The 24,050-nt window shown below is 40.3% G+C and overlaps 1 protein-coding gene across 1 annotated transcript in view; it reads left to right on the forward strand.

The window, feature by feature from the left end:
* Positions 1-300: 300 nt before the first annotated feature.
* LOC111231607 (ATP-binding cassette sub-family A member 1-like) overlaps positions 301-24,050 on the forward strand; it is a 146,165-nt gene continuing 122,415 nt past the window's right edge. The window contains exons 1-9 of the mRNA XM_022758766.1: positions 301-382; positions 6,512-6,641; positions 10,618-10,711; positions 10,954-11,095; positions 11,260-11,397; positions 12,219-12,244; positions 14,133-14,260; positions 15,197-15,394; positions 19,719-19,914. Of these exons, the coding sequence (XP_022614487.1) occupies positions 6,576-6,641; positions 10,618-10,711; positions 10,954-11,095; positions 11,260-11,397; positions 12,219-12,244; positions 14,133-14,260; positions 15,197-15,394; positions 19,719-19,914 (988 nt within the window). The 5' untranslated portion in view covers positions 301-382; positions 6,512-6,575. The remainder of the gene's footprint in view (positions 383-6,511; positions 6,642-10,617; positions 10,712-10,953; positions 11,096-11,259; positions 11,398-12,218; positions 12,245-14,132; positions 14,261-15,196; positions 15,395-19,718; positions 19,915-24,050) is intronic.

Genomic DNA, 24,050 nt, shown 5'->3' on the forward strand with positions numbered 1-24,050 from the left:
CCTCATCAGGTGACTCAAGACAGGGCTACAAGGAGCGGACATATGTGCTCTGCTACGGGGCTAAGCTTAAGGGAACATGCTGTGTAATGTACACCACCTGTGTGCTTCCTGGCTGCGGCATTACTGTGGCTACAGTCGCCAGGACAGGCTCAGCAGAGCTCATTTGCATACTTTATGACTCCAGGTAAAAGGGGATAGCGACGGTGAGAGGCAGGCAGAGAGAGAGAGAGGGAGGGAGGGAGGGAGGGAGGGAGGGAAAGAGATGGTAAAAAACGTGGTTTCTTTCTTTTTACGTGAGTCATAAGGCCCAGCAGTTGAAGCTGGTCAAATCCATCTTTAGGCCCTGAGATGTGCTGACGGGTGCAAACCAAACATCTTGGAGGTACGTTGTTTTTGACAGTTGATTTTCTCTAACAGGACACATGTTTTGTAGCCAAGCCTCCTGTGATGCTGTCTTTTTTCTGTTGTTGTTATTATTGTAGCTTGCACTCGACTCCCGAGGCTAGCTCGGGCTCAGTCCTGGGTATCTATGCACTGTTCTCTGTTTTCCTCCACTTGTCTTGTCTGTGGCAGATCAAATAGAGTGCCCCGAGAACTGCTTATCTTATTTGAAAGCATTTAATAAACTGGTCTTCAGGCTGACAGCTTTTAAAATGGAAATAAAGGAGCTGTGAAGGAAATAAAGGATTTCAGTGGATACCTTTGCGTTACACAATAACCAGAGAAAATTAAGTACTTGTTCTTTAGTGTTTGATGAAAGCTATTGATCGAATATCAGGGATTTTTAAAACATGCTCAATCTCCAACGGCTTGTTAGCTCAGTCAGAGAGGGGAAAAGACAGTGAACTTTAGCCCACGCTGAGCAACCTTACATCATGCTAATGATTTACACACACTGCTCTAGCAAGTAGTGAAGAGGCAGTGCCAGATATAGCCTATACCTCTGTACTGCATACTGTATGTGTAAAATAATTTCCTTTTGAATGACATGTCTTAATGATTCATTAAGTGCTAACATTTATCCTATCATTTTTTTTATTATTTATGAGTTTCATTTGTTTCTAATGAATGACTAATTAGCTGCTAAAAGTGATTGACATGTTGCCCCAGGAAACACAATTACCAGGGCTTAGAAATATTACTTCTCTTAAACTAATTACCTGTAATGACTTACTTAATATCAGTGATTACATTTTGACAGACTCCAATATCACAGCTTAAAGTCTGCCTGATTAAAGGGAGTATTTGTGGCAAATGGGCTGAGTCAGAGACGGATTTTTAAAGTATTAAGTGAAACCGTACCGATGCAGTTTGTATCGCTTGAATTTAGCCACGGTGAGGGTTGATGCGCTGCGATGTGTTGAACACAGAGCAGGTGCACACTTTTTATTTTTTTATTTTTTTTTTAGCTCAGTGTGTCCTCGTGTCTTTCGCTTACGCACGAGAGCGAATACAATCCACTTCTTTTGGAAAAAGTCCGTGAAAAGAAAAGCATTAGGATGTGAATTACAAACCAGCTGTTCACATCAACCAACCTGATTAATCCACTCATGTGCTTTTAAATTCTCTGTGCTTGAAATATATTTAATAAGAAAGTCATTAAACAGTTTTGAAGAAAAAAAAACAAAAAGCAGATCCCTCATGCAGGTGCAACCAAGGTCCCCAGAGTGAGTAATTTATTTATCGTCAAAACTCACATCTGTGCGGCAAGTGTTAAGTTTGCTAACTCTGCAGCAAAATGTTGCCACATTGTCCTCTCAAGCGTGGCCCAAATAAGTAATTATGGGCCTGTGCCCTTGTCAGTCTCGCAAAATAAATGAATAGGTGTGTTTTATTGCATGCATAATGGTAATACTTTTTTTCAATGCACATGTATTTATTTGTTGACGTGGGCACTGATGAGTTTTGAGTCTGCTATAACAATAGATAATAACTCATTTAAAAATGGTGACAGTAATAGCGTGTTGGCATTAAAGTAATCCTGGGGGGCATAGACATTTGCTGAAGTGAGGTGTAATTGACTTGTTTTGTAGTAGTAAAATATCTTGTCGCACAAAATATGCTTTCCCATGAGGGTTGTTGACCATAAGAGCAAAGGAGTGGAGTTGCTGCTTACGTCTGATATCAGGTCATTAGATCATCTAGAATCTGATATTTCACTCTGTGTTAGCAGATGTGTAAAGCTGATGTTAGCGGGAGCCATCGCCGAGATAAGTGATGAACTTCACCTTAAAGCAAGTACTGTGTTCCAGAAAGTTCTAGTGTGAGGATTTAGAGTATAATCACGATTCGTCTTTTGGGTCAGTAAACTTTCTTGGCGGAGCTAGCAGGTGAGAGAGGGGCCCTACAGGGAGAAGAGGGTCTTGTAATGCAACTGAGACTCTTGCAGCTAACACTGGCTGGGTGGTTGTATGGTGCATGCTGTAGAAAAAAAAAGTTCTCGTGAGCCAGAGCAGTGCGGGGCTGAAGGGCACGGTCGCTGAGCCGAGCTAGGTTAACAGAAGCTGCTAACCTTTGCTGAAACCTGTGCAAAAGGAAAACAGGAAGGGAAACGAAAACAATGCATATGTAGATGGAAACACGGTGGCACTGTGTGATGCACGGGTGCCAATCACACAGTTGCATCTCCGGTCAAGTCGGCCAAGCGCATAAATGTGCAGCTCTAGTAACCACGGCGACTGGGCACGCTCACAATGCAACTAACGGAAGCTGTGCATTCAGCTGCATTTCTGAAATAAGAGTGTTGTGGAATACACTGAGCATGTGAACGGGCAGAGGACAAATAAATTATGGAGTGGTTGGAGAAGTTTCTATGGACTTTCTCTACTTCCTGAAACTGGGTCACTGTTAGAATCATTGAACTCCCATGAATTGAACTTGCAGTCCTCTGTGAAGGAGCAAGCAGGTAGTCCTAAACTTTTCAAAGACTTGAACTGGCTTTGGAGTCTGTCACGCTTCATTTTTGATAGCATAGGGTTTTTTTGGTGGAGTATTCCTTTAATTGCCATTGTGCTACAAAATCCTAATTGCAAATGATGATATCGAAGTATGAAGTCACTTCAGAAGGTCTTCAGATGTTTCAAACAATGGGCTATTTCTTCACTCTATCGCAATTCACATGCACTTTTTTGGTTTATTTGACTTTTCTGCCTTCTTCCAGTTCAACATTAAATGTGAACTGAAAGTGAGCCACAGCCAATTGCTGTGAAACAGTTTTAGCAATTTTATAACAGCAAAAACCTTTTTTTGAAGCACATTTTTACCCCAAACTACAGGTATCCGTTTTAAGGATCTTTTGAACACTGTTATACACTATAATTTAGAATTCCTCTATTCTCGTAATGTTTCCTTTTTTTTTTTTAGGACATTTAATCAGTTTAGTTCATTGTTGTACAGTGAACTAAAGCAGCATGATCAGGGGTCATGCTGGTGATTAAATTGTCCTGCAATTAAATCGCCAGCATGATCATGGCAGTGACAAAAAAAACAAAAACAACAACTGCTCACTTTCAACCAAAATAGCGACAAAGGAGAGGGTTGGGGTTCATCAGAATGTATTACCTGTTATCAAAACAAAGCTGCTTCAGCCTACCTTCACACAGTGTACAGTATGAAATCCCTGCTGCAGTGAATTTGTATGGGAGCTTATGAAAGAGATAGTTAGAAAGACAAAAAGAAAAAAGACATTGAATGAAGGAGCACAGGGACCATTATACCCTTCACAGGGCTGTAGCGGCCCCCTTGTAACGGATGTTGCAGGCATTCTCCGCCGTCCTCTGCTCTCATGCTGTATGACAAATATCTGTTTACTCTTTCTATCATCCTAGGGGCTGAAATAATGCACTTTGCTGTCCCTAGTCCCAAAATGCCAGGCATGCATCAGCACTTATATCCTCTCAATACTTTGCTTTCCCTTTTTCTGTATCAGTGCACTCTCTTCTTTTCTCCCTTTCTTGCCCCTTTTTGGGACTTTCTTTGGAACTAATGATACCATGAAAAGCAGATGACAGCGTCTGATGGCCACAGCCTTGTGAAAAAAACAAGTCCAGAAAGTGGCAAAAAGAACTTATTTCAATTATTCTTTGTGCCCCTAGTCATAGATTAAAATGATGAACTGGAAAACACTCTTCACACTGTATGGCTTTTGTTCTCTGGAGATCTGTGTTCATTGTGTTTTCTAACACTGCAGCTGCAAATGCAAATCACAATCATACCCTCTCTTGTTACTTGTTATCTGTTCTTTAGATGTGGAATTGAAAAAGAGTCCTTGAGCTGGGCTTTTCCACAAAATTCGCCCACACACACACACACACACACACACACACGCACACGCACACACCATCTTTTACCGACACAGATGCGAACACAACTCACACACACACACACATACACGTTTTGGCGTTTTTGACGTATGGGTTGAGTATATTCTTAGAGATGTTGTTTACCCTTCATGCTTGACGTGATTTAAAGTGGAGGTGGTACCGAGCTGTCCTTCTCTTGTGCATTACATGTTTCAAAAGACGGGGCTTGAAAGCAGCACAAGCGAATGCAGCACATACTCAATTATACAAGCATTTGATGGGGCTGAGTGTTCATGCATATACTAGACCTCTATGTAAAGACCACGGCCATTTTACTCTCGTACACTAGCGTGTCCTTCCAGTGATACACAAAAAAAGCTGAAGCAAATAAAGAATAGGGCACTACAAGGAGAACTGCTGTGGAGGAAGTGATGTTATTGTTAAAAAAAAGGGGGGATCTATGTGATAGGCTGACAACAGCAGTAATGGCATGATTCAATGCATTCGGCCTCTACAACACCACAAATTGGTATTGGCAACAAAACAAAATGTTAGAAAGGAAAGTCTATGCCCGCCCTGTTAACATCTCACCAATAATCCATACTAGATTGTTGAATGGCCTTGAGCACTTCTTCTTTCCCCCATTAAAGCGCTTATTTGGCCATTTGCAAGTGAGGGAGCCTCAACTTTCCCATGACAGTAAATAAAACATCCATGAAGTCACAGTAAATAATGTAAACACACAGAGGGAAGAAGATGGAACCTGTACAGAGAGAGGAAATGGAGCGTTAAAAGGTGGCACATTTGTCAGGACTACCCTTGGGCTAAAAAGCCCATCCCCGTCCACCCCCCCACCCACCCCCCGCACTCACCTAGTGCACATACTCTAATCCTAAAAGTCTCCACAGAGCATCAGTTGAAGGGCTCTGCAACATGTTTTAAACAGAGCTAGGAAATACACCTTGGCCTTTGAGTATTAACAACTAATAACTCTTTTTTTTTCAAGTGTTTTTAAGCATTTAAATGTTTTTTTTTTTGTTTTTTTTGTTTTTTTCACTCACACTCAACACAAATCAAATACTGTGTGTTGTATGTGTGTTTTCATTATGAAAGTCTATGGAAAATAAGCCTGCTCTTTTCTTTCAGCATGCAGTGAAAATGTATTTTCTGTATGGATATCTGATTAATTAACATACATTTAAAAATGTACTGTCACTATACTGCATTATATAGCAAATGATACAGTATGTTTGCATGATGGTGAAGGATACAGTTAAAGTTAGACAGTGTTTTTTTTTTATTTTTGGAACGCATTTATATGAATATAGGCCAAATATGTCTTCTTCTTTGAATTCAAATGTATCTTTTAATATAGTACAAATACATATTTTCATATATTCAATGTATGTTTAAGTGTGGATTTTGCAATGGGTTAGACCCAACTACCCCCAACCATCTGTGTTAATTTAAAACCTGTAAACCAGTTAAACTCTCATACGTATAATTAGTCTTAGACAACTAACACATCTGTAGTAATGAATGGGACCACAGGGGCAGGCCAGTGAACGAACTTTAGTCAAAGGAGAGACTGTCAGTTGTGGAGTTTTTAATGAAGCTCATATTTGATGTAGCAGTGTAAAATGCCACAGCAGATCTAATTGTTTATTATCTGTGTAATCAGTGTTCAGTGGCTAATAAAACCTGCAATGAATATTTTACAGCAATCTATGGTCCACATGGAAAGTGAAGCTGTTGTCCATGTACAGTAGTTCTTGTATTGTTGATTTACTCTGGTCAACAACAACAACAACAACAACAACAACAACAACAACAACAACAAAACATTGGTTAATTGACAGAGAATTGTAGCACAGAGGTGGTTAATGAGACAAACACAGAATATACTGCCTCACCCCCCTTTCAGAAGGAAGAGGAAGGAGGTTTTGGGTTTTGATCTAATAGTTTTATATGCACTGCATTAAGTAAAACAACCACCTGGTCTTAAATAAAGATTCTTCCAAACTGTGTAAGCACCACGTGCTGAGACATAGCCCCGTCCTGAGATTTGCTGAGTGTAGGTGATAATAATTCTTAGAACAGGTGCTGCACCGTAAGCCCCAAGGCCTGGGGAAGTGAATTATTAGTGGCACTCCCCCAAGATGCATTGCTCCTCTGTATTAAAACCAAACTCTGCCTTTTATTCCCTCCAGGGTTTATTAAGTGGGCCAGTTGCCATAGCGACGCTTTGGCAAGATATTGCCAGGATAAGGCATAATGGGTCTCCTGACGCAATTCACTCTGCTCCTGTGGAAGAACTTCACTCTCCGGAAGAGACAAAAGGTAAACTTGTGCTCACCAGCCCCCTTTGCAAATCAACGTATATCTGCTAAAATTGGTCAGCAATGGAGGGAAAATGAGGATATGGTCCCAGGGTTGTGTTATCAAGGGCAACTAAGTTATTCATGGGAGGGAGAGGTAATAGGAGGGATTTACTAGGAAAATTGTCTCCTATAGAAGTAAGCCGCCTTTAACTCTCCCACCAGAGAACAAGAACAATCTTACCTTAATGCCGCCCAATTCAAAGTGTCACCTTCAATTTTTGGAGATCTATCTCTTCTGCACGTTATGTCACATTGCCTGTATTTTACTTTTAACAAAGCCAGTCTTTGGCCTAATGGAAGTGGATAGGGAGTGACGAATGTTAAATGCTTTGTTTGAAGGGCAAATGCTCTTTCTAGCTCTTCACACAAACTGTCCCAGCCTGAGCTCAGCAGTGCCATCCAAAGATTTAATGACATTGCAGTTTACAATTAAAGGTTATTTATTCTTACTCTTCACCCCTTGAATACCAACTGACACTTCAATCACTTTAACTGCTTTTATCATTCACACTCTCACTGACAGTCCAACTGCTTTCACTGCCTAAAGGAGCTGTTTGTAAGTTTTGTTATCGCTACATAGCCAACGTTAGCATGAATCTAGATTTTAAAACATTAATATTGACATTGCCTTTATTCAAAAGAAAATCTGGGATCACTTTTGACCCTGCTGCTATAGTGTCAGTCCCTCTGCGTGACCAGTTGCCTTTACCCCAGTCATTACTTCCTCTTACTTGTCAAATACACTACCCTTCACATGATCAGCAGTGATATATGGTGGGTATTACTGCCTCTGATGTCACCCACCCTGGATAAGAGGTCACGTGCATGTGTTACAGCTGCATTTCAAGGGTCAGAAGAAGTTGTCAAGGGATCTAGTTAGGCTTTTGAGTCATTTTTGAGGCAGACATAACTGATACAAAGAAGTGCATTGTGTTCTTTAATTTATACTCTTGCAGTGAACGTGATGATAGGAGTCATATCCACCCACTTGTTTTGTTTGGGGTTCGAGCACAGCATGTGTGCCTGTTGCCAGAGTAGAACAAAAGGCATCTGCACAAAAAAAAGAAAAAAAAAGAAAACAGCTTTCATGAAAGTTCACATTTTCTCGGAACAAGTCAAGGCAAAGTCATTTGCAATTTTACAACTTTGTATCTGAGAAATATACCCCTTGTTAATTTTCTCAACCACCGGAAAGCGCATGGTGGTATCCTTTCGTATCAGGAAGAAATATGCGCCTACTTTTCTCTGGGAATGTGTAAGGGGACAGTGGTGGTTTTGTGCAAAGTATGTAGGATATTTGCCCAATGTCAACATGAAATATTGTTATTAGACAAAACCAGTGGGAGTTAGCAAGGACAATGGTGCTTCTGGAGGGCCTGTGGAGGTTAATGACCAATTATATGAATGCCTCACCAAGCATTTTAAGATTTTATAACAGGCATGAAACTGATTTTATGGTCCAGTATTTCACATAATTTCATAGGAGGAGATTATCTATTCACAAAGACGCTGGTGTCTGATGGCAAATGCCTGGGGAGCCAGACATTGAGAAAGTCCCCATGATCTCTGTGTTCCCTCTCCATGCCTTTTCTTTGGAATACATTATGATAATTCACCCTCTCACTAGAACTACATCCTCTGTGACACACACACTGGAGGGAATTAAAGAACTGAATTTGAATTCTATCCGGTTTCTTTTAAAATATATGCCAAGTGATTTTCTGCAATTTTCTCATCTGTAATTCATTGACAAAATTCTACAAGTGAAGATTCCCAATATGCCTACACACCCAACTCAAGTAAATAGTGTGTTCAGCTCCCTTCCTCATCCATATTCTGCTGCAGAAACCTTAATTTAGTTTCACAAGGTTGCCATGGTGCTGTAGCATACCAAACAATATATATATATATATTATTGTTTTTTCCTCACTTCTGCCTGTCCTCCAGTTGAATTATGAAGACAACAAAACCAGTATAGGTCTTGTCTTATTATTACTGCTAATGTGCGTTATCAGAAACTATGTGTGAACATGTTACAGAGGCAGGAGCAGGGGATTGGCTGAATGCAGCTTTCCAGCTGATTCCTCTAAGCAGGTCACTTCACCAGAGATGTTGAGAGGGATGAGTATTCAGGCAGGTCAGCTGAGGTTAGCGGAGAGGACTCGGCGGGTGAGTGCAGGGCTGGGGGGGGGGGGGGTTGCTGGGCCATGGTGTGGCAAGGGACGCATAAAAGCCTGGATGGCAGAGGGTGTGGGGTGAAGAGTCAAGGAAGGATGAGCTGCAGCATTGTAATATCTCACTGGAAACCACTGTTGGATATTACTTTGTGCTGAAAATATTTCACTACAAGGATGAATTGCCATTATAAACAAAAAAATCTACTTTTGTACAAATATTACTTGGCCTTCAGCACGATAGCTTGATTCAGCATTTGTAGGTGTATTTGGTAAATGTGGATGGTTGAACCTGTAATATCCCATATTGTATACCGCAGCTTCAGTGCCAGTGCTCCTTGGAATTGATTCATTGATTCTACAAGTCTTCAACCATTCTTCCAAAAAGCTATTCCATCATTTGTTGCTTTGGTGATGGTGGTCTCTCATAGGTGTTCAATTGGGTTGAGATCTGGTGAGATCTGACTGCGAAGGCCAGAGCGTATGATTCAAATAATTTTCATGCACATCAAACCATTCAGTGACCCCTCACGCCCTATGGATGGGGGCATTGTCATCTTGTTTCTACATTCATTTTTCAGGGTTTTCCTTTATACATATGCGTGTGCGTGTGTGTGTGTGTGTGTGTGTGTGCGTGTGTGTGTGTGTGTGTGTGTGTGTGTGTGTGTGTGTGTGTGTGTGTGTGTGTGTGTATAAAATCTACTTTGTCTCTAGAATATCCCTCAAGGCCAGCTGAGATGAAAAATTTGAGAAACTACTGAGTGAACAAGTAATGCCTTGAGGTCATCCATTTGTGCTTTGTAGGTTTCTCTCCTCACCCATTCCCTGGGGTTGAAAGAAAAGCCTGGCATGTCACAGGGGGCGAAGTGGTTGTATTAAAACAAGGAAGTGGTTGGTACTCTTCATCCAGGAAAGGACTGAGGGTGGCAAGGAGATGATAAGGAATGTGTCATAGCTTTGGCTTGGGGAGTCGCACGCAGAGGTTGCTCTGTGAATCCTGTAAGTGCTTAGAGTAATAGCAATACCAAGAGGAAAAGATATGGACTATGGAATGAGCAGCTACGCAGTAAATATGCTCACATGGATACACACACGAGGTCATATATGATACATGAGGTCATTCATGAGGTCAATGATTAACAGTATGAATTGCCTGTCAGCCACTGACTGCGGGGTAATAATATATAAGCACAGCATGGTCAATAGCTTAGCTTTGCACAAAGACTAGAAATGGGGGGGGGGGGGCAGCTAGCCTGTCTATGCTAAGAGGTAACAAAATCTAGCACCTTTAATGCTCACTAAATTACGCAGCATTACTTGTTTGTTAATCAGTACAAACAAAGTGTAACTAAAAACAACAATTTGCCTTTTTATGGCAGCTTCTGTGCTGGAATGTTTCTTAGCTGGGAGCAGTTGCCAGTTTCCAGTCTCTGTGCTAAGCTAAGCTAACTGAATGCTGCCTGTGCCCCTTATAGTTAACATATATTTAACAGATAGGAGAGCACTAGCTATCTTCCCACATAACTCTCTGTCCAAATGTGACGAAGCATATTTCCTAAAATATTAAACTGTTCCTTTAAAACCAACAAAAATCTGTCAAAGATCTGTTTCTGTTTAATACACCTCCACAGCCTCCTCATATCTTTGTGATGTCACATTTTTAAGTTTGAGAAAGCAATGCAAGTGAATGTGAACCATAATATGTTCTAAATATGTTTTTATAAGCAAATTATGAAAATAAGACCACTGTCATTTCTGCAGGTGCGACTGGTCATTGAAATGATATGGCCTCTTTTTCTCTTCTTCATACTGGTGGGTGTGCGGTCCACCAATAAGCCAGTTCACAAAGGCCAATGTAAGTAGATACCCAGTTGTAATGTTAAACTCTCTTTCACGAGTCATTTAAATTTTAATGTTCTGTGAGAGCTCATAACTCAAAGCTAATGCAAATGAAAATGTTGAGGGCCATATGATGATCCAGCACGAAGATGTAAAAATATTAACCTCTGTCGTGACATCACTGCATCTATTTTTCCGACCAGTAATGAGTGAGCCACTCAGCTGGGAGGATGAATAAGTATTGCTCTGTTCCTTTAGGTCACTACCCTAATAAGGCCATGCCATCAGCTGGTGTGCTGCCCTGGATTCAAGGTATGATCTGTAACATCAACAATCCCTGTTTGAGTTACCCAACGCCTGGGGAGACACCGGGCCAGGTCAACAACTTCAACAAGTCCATGTACGTACTCGGATGTTCCCTTCTATCTTTTTTTTTTTTTTTTTTTAGATATTATACACTAGGATGAATAATATAATATGTTGGTTATGATTTCAGATTATATCACAGACATAATATTTACAGTTTATTATCTTTTTTTTTTTTTTGTCTTTCTGGTAAAACAGAATTGCTGGAGTGTTGATAGAGCTGCAAACCCTCCTGGTGAACAGATCTATCCTCAGCAAGGCACAGTTGCTGGCAGATGATATCAACCAGTGGGCTTCAGTCTTGTCACAGTCTAACCCTGGTAATGGTAAGAGAATGTGAATATCACATTCTTGCGGTGCTGTTCATGATATTACAGAAAAGGGTGAAGAGCAGCAGGATCAAAGTGTAGATTCTTCCTTCTTGATGTAAAAAGTTTAATTGCTACCAAGAAATTGCTAAAAATAAAAAAATGAAAAAAATACACTGTTGTAGTAAATACTCAGCCTCAGCAACAATCACTCTGTTATGTCTTTGTTAAGTACGCCTCATCAAGGAAAGTATCCCCTTCATGTGGATGACAAGTTGGAGGATTTGTTATTCCCCTTTATCCCTCAAAAACAATGGCGTGTGATTATTTATGATGCAATTTGCCATGCAGACTGACAGATCGTTTGTCTTGATAAGTTGCTGCTTTGCATTAGGCTCATTTAGCCTGATGATATTCAGATTTTCATACAGCACCTAATTTGCAAGAAGCTAAAGTGGGTGTGTGTGTGTGTGTGTGTGTGTGTGTGTGTGTGTGTGTGGGGTGGGGGTGCTGTATGCTGTTCAACAAACGGCTCGTGGGGCATTTGCATTTTGGGGTCGCTGGCTTGTAATATACAAGATTAAATCCATCAAAGATCTAAGCCTGGGCATAATTAATGGGATTCGCTATCTGAGGCGAAAGCACAAAAGGGCATTAACAAGAATGGGGGATGGAGTACTATCAAAAGACTAGGATGTCAAAGGTGATTGTGTTGTCCTTTTTTTGTTTTTACCAAGGGTTGATTAAAAGACTCAGGCGGTCACTTCAATCAGAAAAGCAACAGTGTTTCAGGAAAGGGCCCAGAGCATGTTCTACCTCCACATAATCTCACCCTGTCCATCTCTCCAGATGCCCCTGCACTCATGAAGGGCATCGTACTGTATGTGTTTGGTAGGAAACGGAGGGGGTTAGAGTGTGCGCAGTAAATCAAACAGCATAATTAATTCCAGACAATATTGAATGATTGTTATTTTTTAACAAACATTTATCTTAATTTAACCTTGAATAATATAAGTCACCTCCTCCCCTCATCCTGATAATTGACTGACTAGCATTTATTGCACTACGTAAAAAGGGGTTATCTAATTAAATTACGTAACTGCTTCATCATTTCAGCAGCACATCCCGGAGTCCCAGAGAGAAGAAAACGCATATTCAATATATACAGTACAGTACAGAGAATGGGTGATGTGTGAATGTACTGTAGCGGTATCCCTGCTAAGCTAAGCCACTGGGGGCGCAACAATGAACAGTTAATTGGTTCTGAAACCGGCTTCTTAAAATCCTGACTATCTGTGGGAAGTTAATCAGGAGAAAATGGCTGGTTAACAATCTGGTGCATGTTTAGCAACAAATGGTCTCCCACTCAAACCCTCGTGCAGCTCAAGTGCTCAACCCATACTTGTAACAGTGAAGGATTTAATGGCCATAGTCATCTAGAAAGCAGAATTTTAAACTTAAATTCATCAGACCGTAATACCACTCGAAGCAATAACAAAACCAAATCAGAGTGCCATTGAGAATTCTGGCTTTCCATTAAGCTTTGTTTTTTCAAAGATTTGGCAATTGTTTCCATCGGTTCGGATAAAATTGTACTTAGCAGCTGCACTGCAGTGATTTTAAAGACAGGGGCCTTAGCTTTAGCTTTAACTTTGTCCCTTCAACAATAGAATAAATCCTCCAGTACTTCAGGGTGGCTGCTGTCCTATTACTTACACAGAGAGTTCTCCTTCATGGTTGGCATAGGTATCCATTTAGGGAAATGACACAAGTCTTACATGCACTCAGATTTGTGTACAGTGGTGTGGAAAGCAAATGCAAGAGCGAGGATAGTCAAAGAATGGAGGCAGAGACAGAAAGGCTGCAGGGCTGGATGCAAAATATCTACAGTGCAGATGGCCAGTTTATGGCCAAAGCTATGAGAATACTTAAAAACAAGCAAATGCATTTCCCTTTAAAGGTCCCATATTGTGGAAAGTGAAATTTCCATATCTTTTTTGAGCAGGTCTAGGTGCTATAAAAATGCAATAAAATACAATCCACAGAGAAATGCACACAGCCCGTATTCAGAAACTGTGCCTTAAAACGACCCTTCAGGGCTCAGGAATTTTGTGATGTAACAATTGCACAGTCATCTGCCCTCAGCCACGCCCCCAGCACGACCCACCTGGACCCACCGTCCAACCTAGCAAGCAACAAGACAGAAAAATGTCTAACAAAACGCTGCACAGTCATTGTCAGGAAGCCAACATGTCATTGCACAGCCTTCCTAAGGATAGCAGATGTGGCTAAGTTGATTTTTTCTGAAATATCGGAGAATTCCAGTCTGACTGACTGATCGGTATGGCCCATTTCAGCGCTGACTGACCACCACCATTAGCATTTACTGTTGAGTTTTACTATGCTACAGCAGTATGTTAAGGTATGTTACCTGTGGTTGGCCTGACCTTGCGTCACAGAGGCTCAGTGATCAACACAGAACACCCTGTTCTTGTTAGAGCTCCAGAGAGAAACACGAGAAAGATGTAAGACTGCATTGAGATGGTTTTTAGTATTTAAAACTACAAATATGTCTTCCTATGGATTTCAACACTTCAAATAACACCAGACACCAGAAAATTGTAAAATATTGGACCTTTAAGTATTCCATGTCTGACCAGCTGCCAGCATCACACATGTCAAGTACACTGCTGCTTAAATATGTCTTTTTTTTCTGTATCAGTTGCTGTGCAAAAGTAATGTCTCTCCGTCTTTATGTTCAAGCTCAACCAGTGGCCCTGAGGAGTATTCTAAGAGACGATGAAACTTTCTCCACACATCTGACAGAGAATTTGTCAGTGCCAGGAACAGTCACTCAAAGCCTCATAAATGCGAAGGTTTACGTCAATCCGGTGAGTATCATTTCACAGCTCTGCTAGCGTGGTGAATGCAGCAACAAAAAACAGTCTTGAGTAAGAATCCCAGCCACTTTGAAACAAGAATTTCCACCTAACCTTGTAAATAAAGGAATTAAAATGTTACCATAATGTTCTAAAGACCGAATGTGCTTGGAGTATTGTGAGTGAATATTTCAGAATACAACATCCTGGCCAAGAAGTGCTTCTGGGACTGATAATCAAGGCCAAATGTAGTATTTGCTTGACAAAAAAAAGTCATTTGAAGCTGCCTACAGTAGGTAATTTGGAACTAAATGAACTTGCAACAGCAATAAGAGTAACAAATGTCTTGCCTGTAAATGTTCCCCAACTGATACCCCAGTAATATTGGAGAAGCTGCAAGAAGGTAATTATGTTTTACTGGCATTGACAAGGATGCTTAAATACAGTGTGCACTCATCCCTACTGTGTATGAGGCACTCATGATAGTTGCAGGGTGCAAAACTGGTCTACGTGCCCAGAGAGAAAAAGTTCACAAGCCATAATTTGTCCTCTGCTCGTGTATTCTGTCTTGCTTGGTATCACTGTATACTGTCTGGTATGACACAAATTGACTGTGTATATGCATCTTTGCGTGTGGGAGTAAATGTTTGTGTCTGTCACATTTTTACCGCTGCCGTGTTGTGTCACTGGTGTTTGTGCATATGTACAGAATGTCAGGATTAATTAGAAGGTGATTTTAAAAAAAAAGAAAAAAAAGGCTTAATTAAAAGAAAGCAATGCTTTACATCTGATCTTGGAATGTGATTTAGCATGCATTCTGTTTGCATAACATCCCAAATACATGACGCATGAATGAATAAATTTAAGGTCAGATGCAAAGTTTGCTTGTTTGTCAACTTCTACCAGAGTTAGTGTCTTTTTTTTTTGTTTGTTTTTTTTTTCCTTCAGATGATGGGCGTTCCAAGGCCTGGCAACCTCAGGAAGATCCTGTGTGAGGGGACAGATCTGGATGAGTATGTCCAATTTAGCAGCCAAGCTGAAAAGGAGGCTTTTCAAAATGTCAGCTGCTCCCTCACTCCACAGCAGCTGATTAACACCCAGCAAGTACTCCTGCAGAACCTGGATGTGAGGAAAGTGCTGTCGGAGGTGAGCCTTTCACGCTGCCCCCCTCCACACACACACACACACACACACACACACACACACACACAACACACACAACGAACAAATCTCACAACTTGTCTAACATGAGTTTGATAAAACTTGGAGGAATTTTGAATTGTAACTCAGACGCAATCAGTCTAATTTAGACAAAACCTAACGACTTGTGTTTACTCTAACTGGCCTTATGGGGACACTACAGCAGCAATACCCACTGTAATGTCTACATTTGAAATACTTCATCACCCACATCCAGCTTCCTTCCAAATTTCACTGTCACTGGGCTAATGAATGTGGTATTAAAAATGTGAAAGTGAAACTCTTGTGTAACCGAGGAATAACTTGAGAGGATCCGTTTGAACCATCTGTCAGGCTGTTTCATGTCAAACTGTATTGTCAGTTGTGGAAGTCTAGCATTTTAACATTCACTCTTGGTCATGTTACATCAATACCTGTAGAGTCACTGGCAGCTGCTGCACAGCTCAGTGCTCTGATCATCCCACATAACACAAAAGAGTTGGTTTAGAGTTGGTGTTAGCAGTCTCTCTCTCTCTCTCTCTCTCTCTTTCTCTTTCTCTCTCATCGGACCAGATGTGGTGACGGCAAATGATCAGATTGTTAAAACTCGCAGCAATGAGTGGCCCTGTAACCTTCATATTTTACCCAGCAATTCGAATTTTAAGTGACGCACTGAGTCACAGAGAAACATGCATAGTTCTGAAGTCACAGATGGCACTGAACAACAACTAACAATGTCGGCCCTCCAGCTGGTTAACTGCCTGTGTGGACATTGGAAGTGAAAAGATATTTTAGTGCCATCTGTGACAGAGAAATTAATTTTGTTTTGCACAACTGTATACACCTTTACTCATTTATTCACTGTTTGCTAGTACAATTTGGGTTCTAAACTACCGAGTAGGCCTATTAGTGTGGAGTTGTTGGTTCAAAGGTGGTTCTGAGCTGCTGAGCAAACGATTTTAAGCAACCTTGTCTCCTAGAAATTACGTTCATACACAACCAAACTGCAACAACAAATGCACTTTGTAGGACTTGTGACTGGATTATGTCTTCTATTCACATTATCATGATATGTTGTCAATTTACATATTTAGCAAGTCACAAATAGCGGGGGTCCACAAGTTTAAAACAAACTTTCCCTAACTTTAGCCAAAGTCCCTTTTGTTGCCTAAGCCTACCCACAGACAGGACTCTGCTGCCATTATTAAATGTGGCATTGTGTATGAGTTTTTTACATAAGGTATTTGCTGTTGCAGTGTGGTATATAAACATAATTTGAAGGAGACAGTGCTGTTTTTAAGCCACAAGGTTCAGCTATCTAATCCACCTATTGTTGCTGAAATCGATGTTATGAAATTATTCAGTGTGATATTGTAAACTTTATGCCAACAACAATGCAATAATGAAATGCCATAGGAATGGGTGGATTTAGCCCCACCCCCAATAAAAACCGCTATAATGACACTCATAGATGCAACAGTATTTTCTCTCACACACAAACACAGTGTTGTGATTCCTGTCGGCACGTATGCCTCCACCTCTCTTCTGGTGCCGTGTGCACAGGACGCAGAAAGGTAGATAACCACGGAGGAGGTAGAACAGAAAAGGAGGAGAACAATTTGTTAAAAAAGTACGCAAAGTAAGTAGTGAGACACTAGATTACATTTACGGAGTTAACTTTCAGAGGCGTTGATTGCTAGTTTGCTAACTAATCTTAAGGCTAATGTTGCCTATCAATAATAGCTTGCTAGCTAGCTAAGATAGACTAGCCACTCCAGCATTACGCAGCAACTGTACGAAACAGTCAAAAGAATGGCAGCATGTGATTTATTTACAGCGTGGGACATTTGAATTTTAGGTTACTGCATTATATTCCGTTATATTATGAATTGTCCCCTGGTGCCTTCATTTTGTGTTTTCCTTTACATCTATAATTTCCACTATAAATTGGTGCAGAAAAGCCACAAATTGGTGCATTAAAATAAACCACAATGCAGAAATTGAAGTTTATAACATTCAAAATTTGCTGGGGTGGGACCCCTGGACCCTCTGCCTCATGTGTCCCCAAACGAAACCCACACCCATTGCGAAGGTGTATGTTTTTTTGTGCACAAAATTTCCTGTTTAGCCTTCTTTTTTGGCATTAATAAGAAAAAAAAAACATGGCTACATAAGGTAACTTTCAGCATGGACATACTATTAATTACCTGCTGTAAGACACAACTTAATGTAGTTTAAGAATATGGCAGGCAAATGGTCTGTTCTAATTCTTGCATGGCTTGCAGTAAATGAAATGCAAAGACAATGATTTTCTGTTCCAGCCAATTCAGTAACCAATTTAAAAAGTTAAATGTTATGCTTGTCTGCCTCTGTGACTTAGAGAGATAAAGAAATATCTGTTAAAGTTAAAACTTGATAATGCAGCCACTTCAGGGCCAAATCCACCACCTGGACCTCAACACTTGTAATTTATTACTTCACAATTATCTTAATGTAATTTTCCTGTGCACACTTTTAGTGAGAAATCATTTTCTGCCCCATAGCGTCTAAGCTTTCAAAATTGTCGCTGTCATGTGCAACTCTGTGTCTTCCAGTGATTTTACTAGAATGCATGCAATCAGGTGGGAATTATTTATTAGAACCAATGTTTTCATGAATTCTTTTAAATCCCTCAGTTCCCGTTGGGACGATGAAAGCCTGCACTTTTCTTTGAGTTTATCGTTGAGAAAAAATATATGGGACAGCAAATCCAATAAATAAGCGATAAGGCAGGAAGTTCGTAGGAGAGAGCATTTGAACAATTTAAGCCCACAGGCATTTTCAGACACAGAAAAAAAAAAGAAAACCCAGGCAAGATATGGAGGAAAAGCTCTTCAGCGCCTCAAGCAAATGGATGGAAAAGAACATAAGGCTTCACACTTAAAGCTTGACATTGCTGAATGATTGTGATAACAACAACAACATAAAGAAAAGGACAGGGGAAGAAGTCAGGGTTTATCACTGAGGTAGTGAGTGGCAGAGGATGGTTAAGACATTGGTGTTCCACAACTTTGTGTTTGGATTTCCTGAAAATCATTTCAGAACACAATACACATGGTAAAGCTAGGGGAAAAAAAAAAGAGGAAGCATTTGAATATATTTGGCGCTCAACAAGGGTCATTCAAAGGTTAGTCTGTCTCAGATAGGGTAATCTCCTTTGATGCTCATTAGCTCAATAAATCTCAACTTTTTTGTTCGATGCAGAAAATGTAGACTGTAGAAGTCTTTTTTTTTTTTTTAATCAGCTTACCTGGATATCAAAAGGACGACCATTGGAGCCTCAGTAACAAAGTGCAGTGGAAATTGTGTTTAACAATTTCTGCCATCTAATGTGACAGAGTAACAATGTTGAAATCTGCTTCCATTGATCTCTTACAGGTGATTTTCAGATGTTTTGCTCATAATTGTCTGAGAAGAATGCTTGTGCTTTCTTACTAAATCTCCTCTTGATGTCTGCTCTGCACACACACACACACACACACACACACACTGATCCAAAATGAATGTACTTGAGACTCAATCAGTAGCCAGGCCGTTGTCCAAACTGTGCCCTATTGGGATTCTGTTTGTGAATAGAATTTTATTAAAAAACAAAAAATCATCATGCAGCGTTACCACACCTCTTTTTTTTTTACACCTCTCTCCGCCTTCTGATCTCCCCACCTACATACACTTCAAAGCTTTGTAATTTTGTATGTGGAAAGACAATACAGGTGCTCTGAATACAGCCTATACTTGACACTTGATGCATGAAAATGACAGTGGTTGAAAGGGCATGCCATTTAGTTCTTCTAATTGGACTCATACTGTGTAGCTTCAGAATGTCACTGTAACACACTTTTATTAACCAGTGCCAGCATACAATTCACAGGTTGAGCTAAACATTAAAATCTCATAAAATCTGAATGAATAAATGAATGAAGAAATGCAACTGGCCATATAGAACATACAGTGCACATTCTATTTTTGTCAAGACATGAAAACCATTTAAACAATTGCATATTTAATAGCAAATAGCTAACACCTCTGCAAGCCTAATTTATACGTTTGATTATTTTCTTTAGTTGCCTTTACCTTTGGATCTGAATGCAGCAGACACCACGGCACTGATGGGGAAAACCACTCAAAATGCATTACCAGTGATTGAGGAGGTTGGTGTGGCCACTGTATTGTGTAGATTAGAGTGAAATCCATATTTGTATTGTGAAAAAAAAAGTGTTTTCAAAAATTCCTTTGACTTTCTTGTATCCAGATTGCCAGATTGCAGAACTCCACCATCTTCAAGGCTGCTCGTTCATTGGATTTCCAAGAGGACATGATTGGCAGTGTCAATATGCTACTGTGTGGAAAACAGCCTGACTTCAATTCCACCAATGTGACTCTCAGTTTAGACTCACCTGGACAGATGCCTAACAGCAAGTCAATCTTCATCATGGGCAACAGTTCCGGTAAGTGCAGCAGCAAACTCATTTAGCTTTACAATACTATATGCAGGCATGGTAACCGGGAAATGGTAAAAATTTCTGTTAGGTTATTTTTTTTCACATACCAGTAGTGCACAATACACAGCATCACTGGGCAATACTGCATAACTGTGCTTGATCAGTAAGTGTGACAGAGGGTGATGTCGGTCTTTTTCTTTAAAAACAGTGTCATGCAGATTTAGGGTTTTTTGACAACTTTATGGAGAAACCAGTGGTAGTTCCTGTCGTCTTGATAGTGCAGCTCACAAATGTCCGTTCAGCAAAGCAACCTTGGTCCAGCAAGGTTCACTAGTGATTTTTATGGGTTAGGGGTGTTGTTAATGGATAAGGGCATGAAACCATAAAGTAAGGAATGATATTAGATCAATTCCACTGAACAGTAAATGACTGGTAGATGTGCCCCTGCACAGATAAATTCAATGCAAATCTCAGCATTTCCTGGTACAAAAATATGCATGCAGCAGAGAAGAACCAGGGATCCCTGGTTTCATAAATTAGTATTCCATGGCACACAGTGAAGTCAACTGTGCAGGATGCGCAGGATGTGACTACTTGTGCACATCCAGGAACAGGCACCTGTGGCACAGTTGGCACCTGCACCGGAGTTGGAAACTGGGTTTGATTACGAATTCATTATCGACGGCTGTGTCAGGGGCTGGCATCAATCGCGGCCAATCAAATCAACTCTTCTCATCCCATTTAAAAGCTGTGCGGTCCCCACCCTGACATAATGATGTTTTCTTAATGGAGAGGAAAGTCCAGAGCAACTTACCCCAAATGGAAACTGATGTTGTTGTCGGAGCGGTGCAGAGCCACGAGGCGCAAATATATGACATCCTAAATATGAACATATGGCAATCCAAACTTCCCACACAGAACAGATGGTGTCACTAAAACACTTTTTGGAGTTCTAAAGTGGTATTTTATGCTGTTTAGAAAGGAATGCGGCCATGCCAGCCATATTGTCAGCATTTGTAATCAGAGTCTCTGGTGCTATATTGATTTCACTGAACCTGGCTCAGTTGGCCTTCCGATGGTCAAAATGAGCAGCCGATGTTCACTGAAGAACAGCCAAGTTCAAGCCACCATGAAGTATGACACCTGTTTAAAACGAATGATACCATCCCCACTATAAGTGTAGTTTTGACACACACACACCTTGCCCAACTCAGTCAGATTTTTCAATGTGCACAGTATTTTTATTACTTCCTGTACTATGAGAAAAACAGTAGTTGTTTTGATTATACAGTGAGAATCATAGAAATATGTAGACATTTTTGTAACAAATGAAGAAAAACAATAAAAACCATCTGGCCGCTACAGTAGAACACAGAAAAAAGAAAAGAACTTTGTAAATATTTTTGGGAAGGGGTTCAGTGATGCCTTTAAAATATCCTGGAGCTGTCTAAATTGCTTGCTCCATTGCATCCCCAGGATGTCATTACCTCCCATACTCCTGATGATATGCAGAGCCTGAGCATGATAACACGGTGCCGAGTAGCCTCCACAGCTGTAGCCTACCAGTGGCGTTTGCTTTGCAGCAGCCCGGTGCTAGTTATGAAAGATTTATTCCAGGTAGCCGCATTGGAGGAGACTGTGGTAGATTCACAGTGCTTTGAAAATCTGGACTACACCTCCCACATTCAGTATGGCTGTAGGTGAATGAACATTATTATGGCTGCAAGAATTTCATTTATTAAAGAGGAAAGATAGAGTCTACAAGCATTTGTGCATGACAGAGTCAAGTACTGATATGAAACACCCTTTGATCTAACCCAGCGCACATACTCTGCTTTCCTGGCATCACTGCATTAATGTGTGTTTTTGATGCGTAAAGTTATCTGGTGGTTGAGGACTTTTATATCAAAGTCAAACAGGCACTCTGTGCATACAGAAAAGATGCTTGTAATTTATGTGACTCAGTTCTGCAGCAGTCAAGTAGTTTACCATGTTGCTTGTTGTGCAAACTCGTAGCACAAGGTACAGCCCGTGCTACACTCTGAAGCGAGCTGGCTCACACTGTGAGATGTGTCATTTAATCAGTTAAAAAAAAAAAAGCTACTTATCCTTAAGCAATATATTCGGCGCACTGTTGCCTGAGGCCTGTTGGTCAAGGCCTGAGGCAATATTGAAGTAGTAAGGCATCCCCAAGCTACTGTATGATGCCTCACAATTGATTAAAGGTAATGTTTTCTTGGTCCACAATGAATTGAAATGGAAGTGTTTTTCTTGACGCAGCTGTTGTCCGGCAGATCTCTTTGAGCTGCCATGTAGGACAGGTTTGTGCAATCTGTGGCAATGTGCTTGTGAAGGCTCTGTGGCAAAACATGCACCATGAGGCTGTTACTCTGGATCTTCTACAACTTGTTTAAGTTGTATCTGTTTTTTGTTTTCCTCTGTTTTTCTTCTATTTTTTTATTCTTCCACATGGGGATATATTTGTTTTAACTGCATAAAGTTAAAATTAACTTTTCCTGGTGCTGCCTTAAATACAATAATGTATTGTTAAAATATAATATATTTACACATAATGTCTTAAAATAAAGTAATTGGGTGGATTTTCTAGGAAACTGCCTCATTGCCTTGACTTAAATCAATACAATGAAAATGAAACCTGAATGGAACAAATAGACAAATACATCAAATAACAAAATTGAGTCCACCACCTAGTCAATATCAATAAAATGTTAAGTAATTACAAATTCAGTTAATTTAATACAATTTTATTTGTGTTTAATCAAAGCCCAAGAAGAGTGAAGCCAGTTAATTTGAAAACACTAAACTATAATGAAATGCCCATATTGAAGAACCAACTGCAAGACAAGTCAGTATACCCTTCACTAGTGAGATAACATTATTTTATTAGTTTTTTAATTTTTTTAATATTCTGCATGTCCACCTTCATTTTTGATGACAAAATTCGATCCTCCTTGTCTTCGATGATACCGTTCTTGCACAAATCTGTGGAGAGACGTTCTGCCGTCCAGCTGTTCTTTGCGGTAGTCGTTTGGCTGTTCTGCCTTCTGGTTTCTATTGGATTCAAGTCAGGGGACATACTTGACCAGGTTGTACTTTGTTCTTCTTTCTTCTTTACAAACTTTTGTGTGTGATTTTTGCAGTGTGTTCTGAGTCATTGTCATGTCAGAAAACTCCTCTTCTACCAAGCTTCTTGAGACTGGGAGTCATTTTTCATGCAGTATTTGTGTAAACAGAATGCCATCTATAAATGTCATCACCCCCACAGCTTTTGTACTCATGCAGCCCCCGTAACAGCACACTCCCACCTCCATGTTTAACGGTCGGCACTGTGGTAGTCCTGGCCAGGTCTACGCCAAACATGCTGGACCCCATCTGATCCAAACAAATTTATTTTGGTTTCATCTGACCAAAGAGTGTGCTGCCAATATTCATCAGGCCTCTTTTCATGCTCTTTTGCCAACATGTAATATTGGAGTTTTGTGCCACTTTGTGAGCAATGGTTTTCTATTTGGATGCCATCTGTAGAGGTTAACTTCATGCAACATAGTTTCTCAATGCAAGGTTGCATAAATAGCAAATTGAGCGTGGCATCATTTTTCAAGGATGGCCACTACGCCCTCTGTTATTGCAAGTATGACTCTTCCTATACCACTGCTGCAACTATGTTTAGTAGCTTACTGATGCTCTTGTGCCGTCTTCTCATCTTTGTGAAATCCCATAGTCCAGTTTCTTAATTGTTCAGGAAACTCCTTATATCCGCGTGGAGTCATGTTGCATCAGACACAACCCAGGCCAAACTCTGAGGAAGCTGTGGTTCACAGGTTGTTTTTAACCTCCTTCATGCAAGAAGCCTTAACTGGAAATCACAGGTGTAATCACTGTTGTTGGAGTGGTGACAGGTAAACTGACTTTTGTTTGCACTGAGGTTGTACTTTGAGGCCTGCATTTTCAGTGTAGTCTATCAAAAAAGTTTGTTTTTTAGTTGTACATAAGATCAAATACACTACACTTTAACTTAAAGATAATACAATTGTTGCAAGACAACACTGTTTTGAATCAATTACACAGGGGTGTACTCAGTTTGTTCAATTTTATACTGTATGCAATACATGGAAAGATTT

The sequence above is a fragment of the Seriola dumerili genome, unplaced genomic scaffold (assembly GCF_002260705.1).
Source record: "Seriola dumerili isolate Sdu_G_001 unplaced genomic scaffold, Sdu_1.0 BDQW01000309.1, whole genome shotgun sequence".
NCBI lineage: Eukaryota > Metazoa > Chordata > Actinopteri > Carangiformes > Carangidae > Seriola > Seriola dumerili.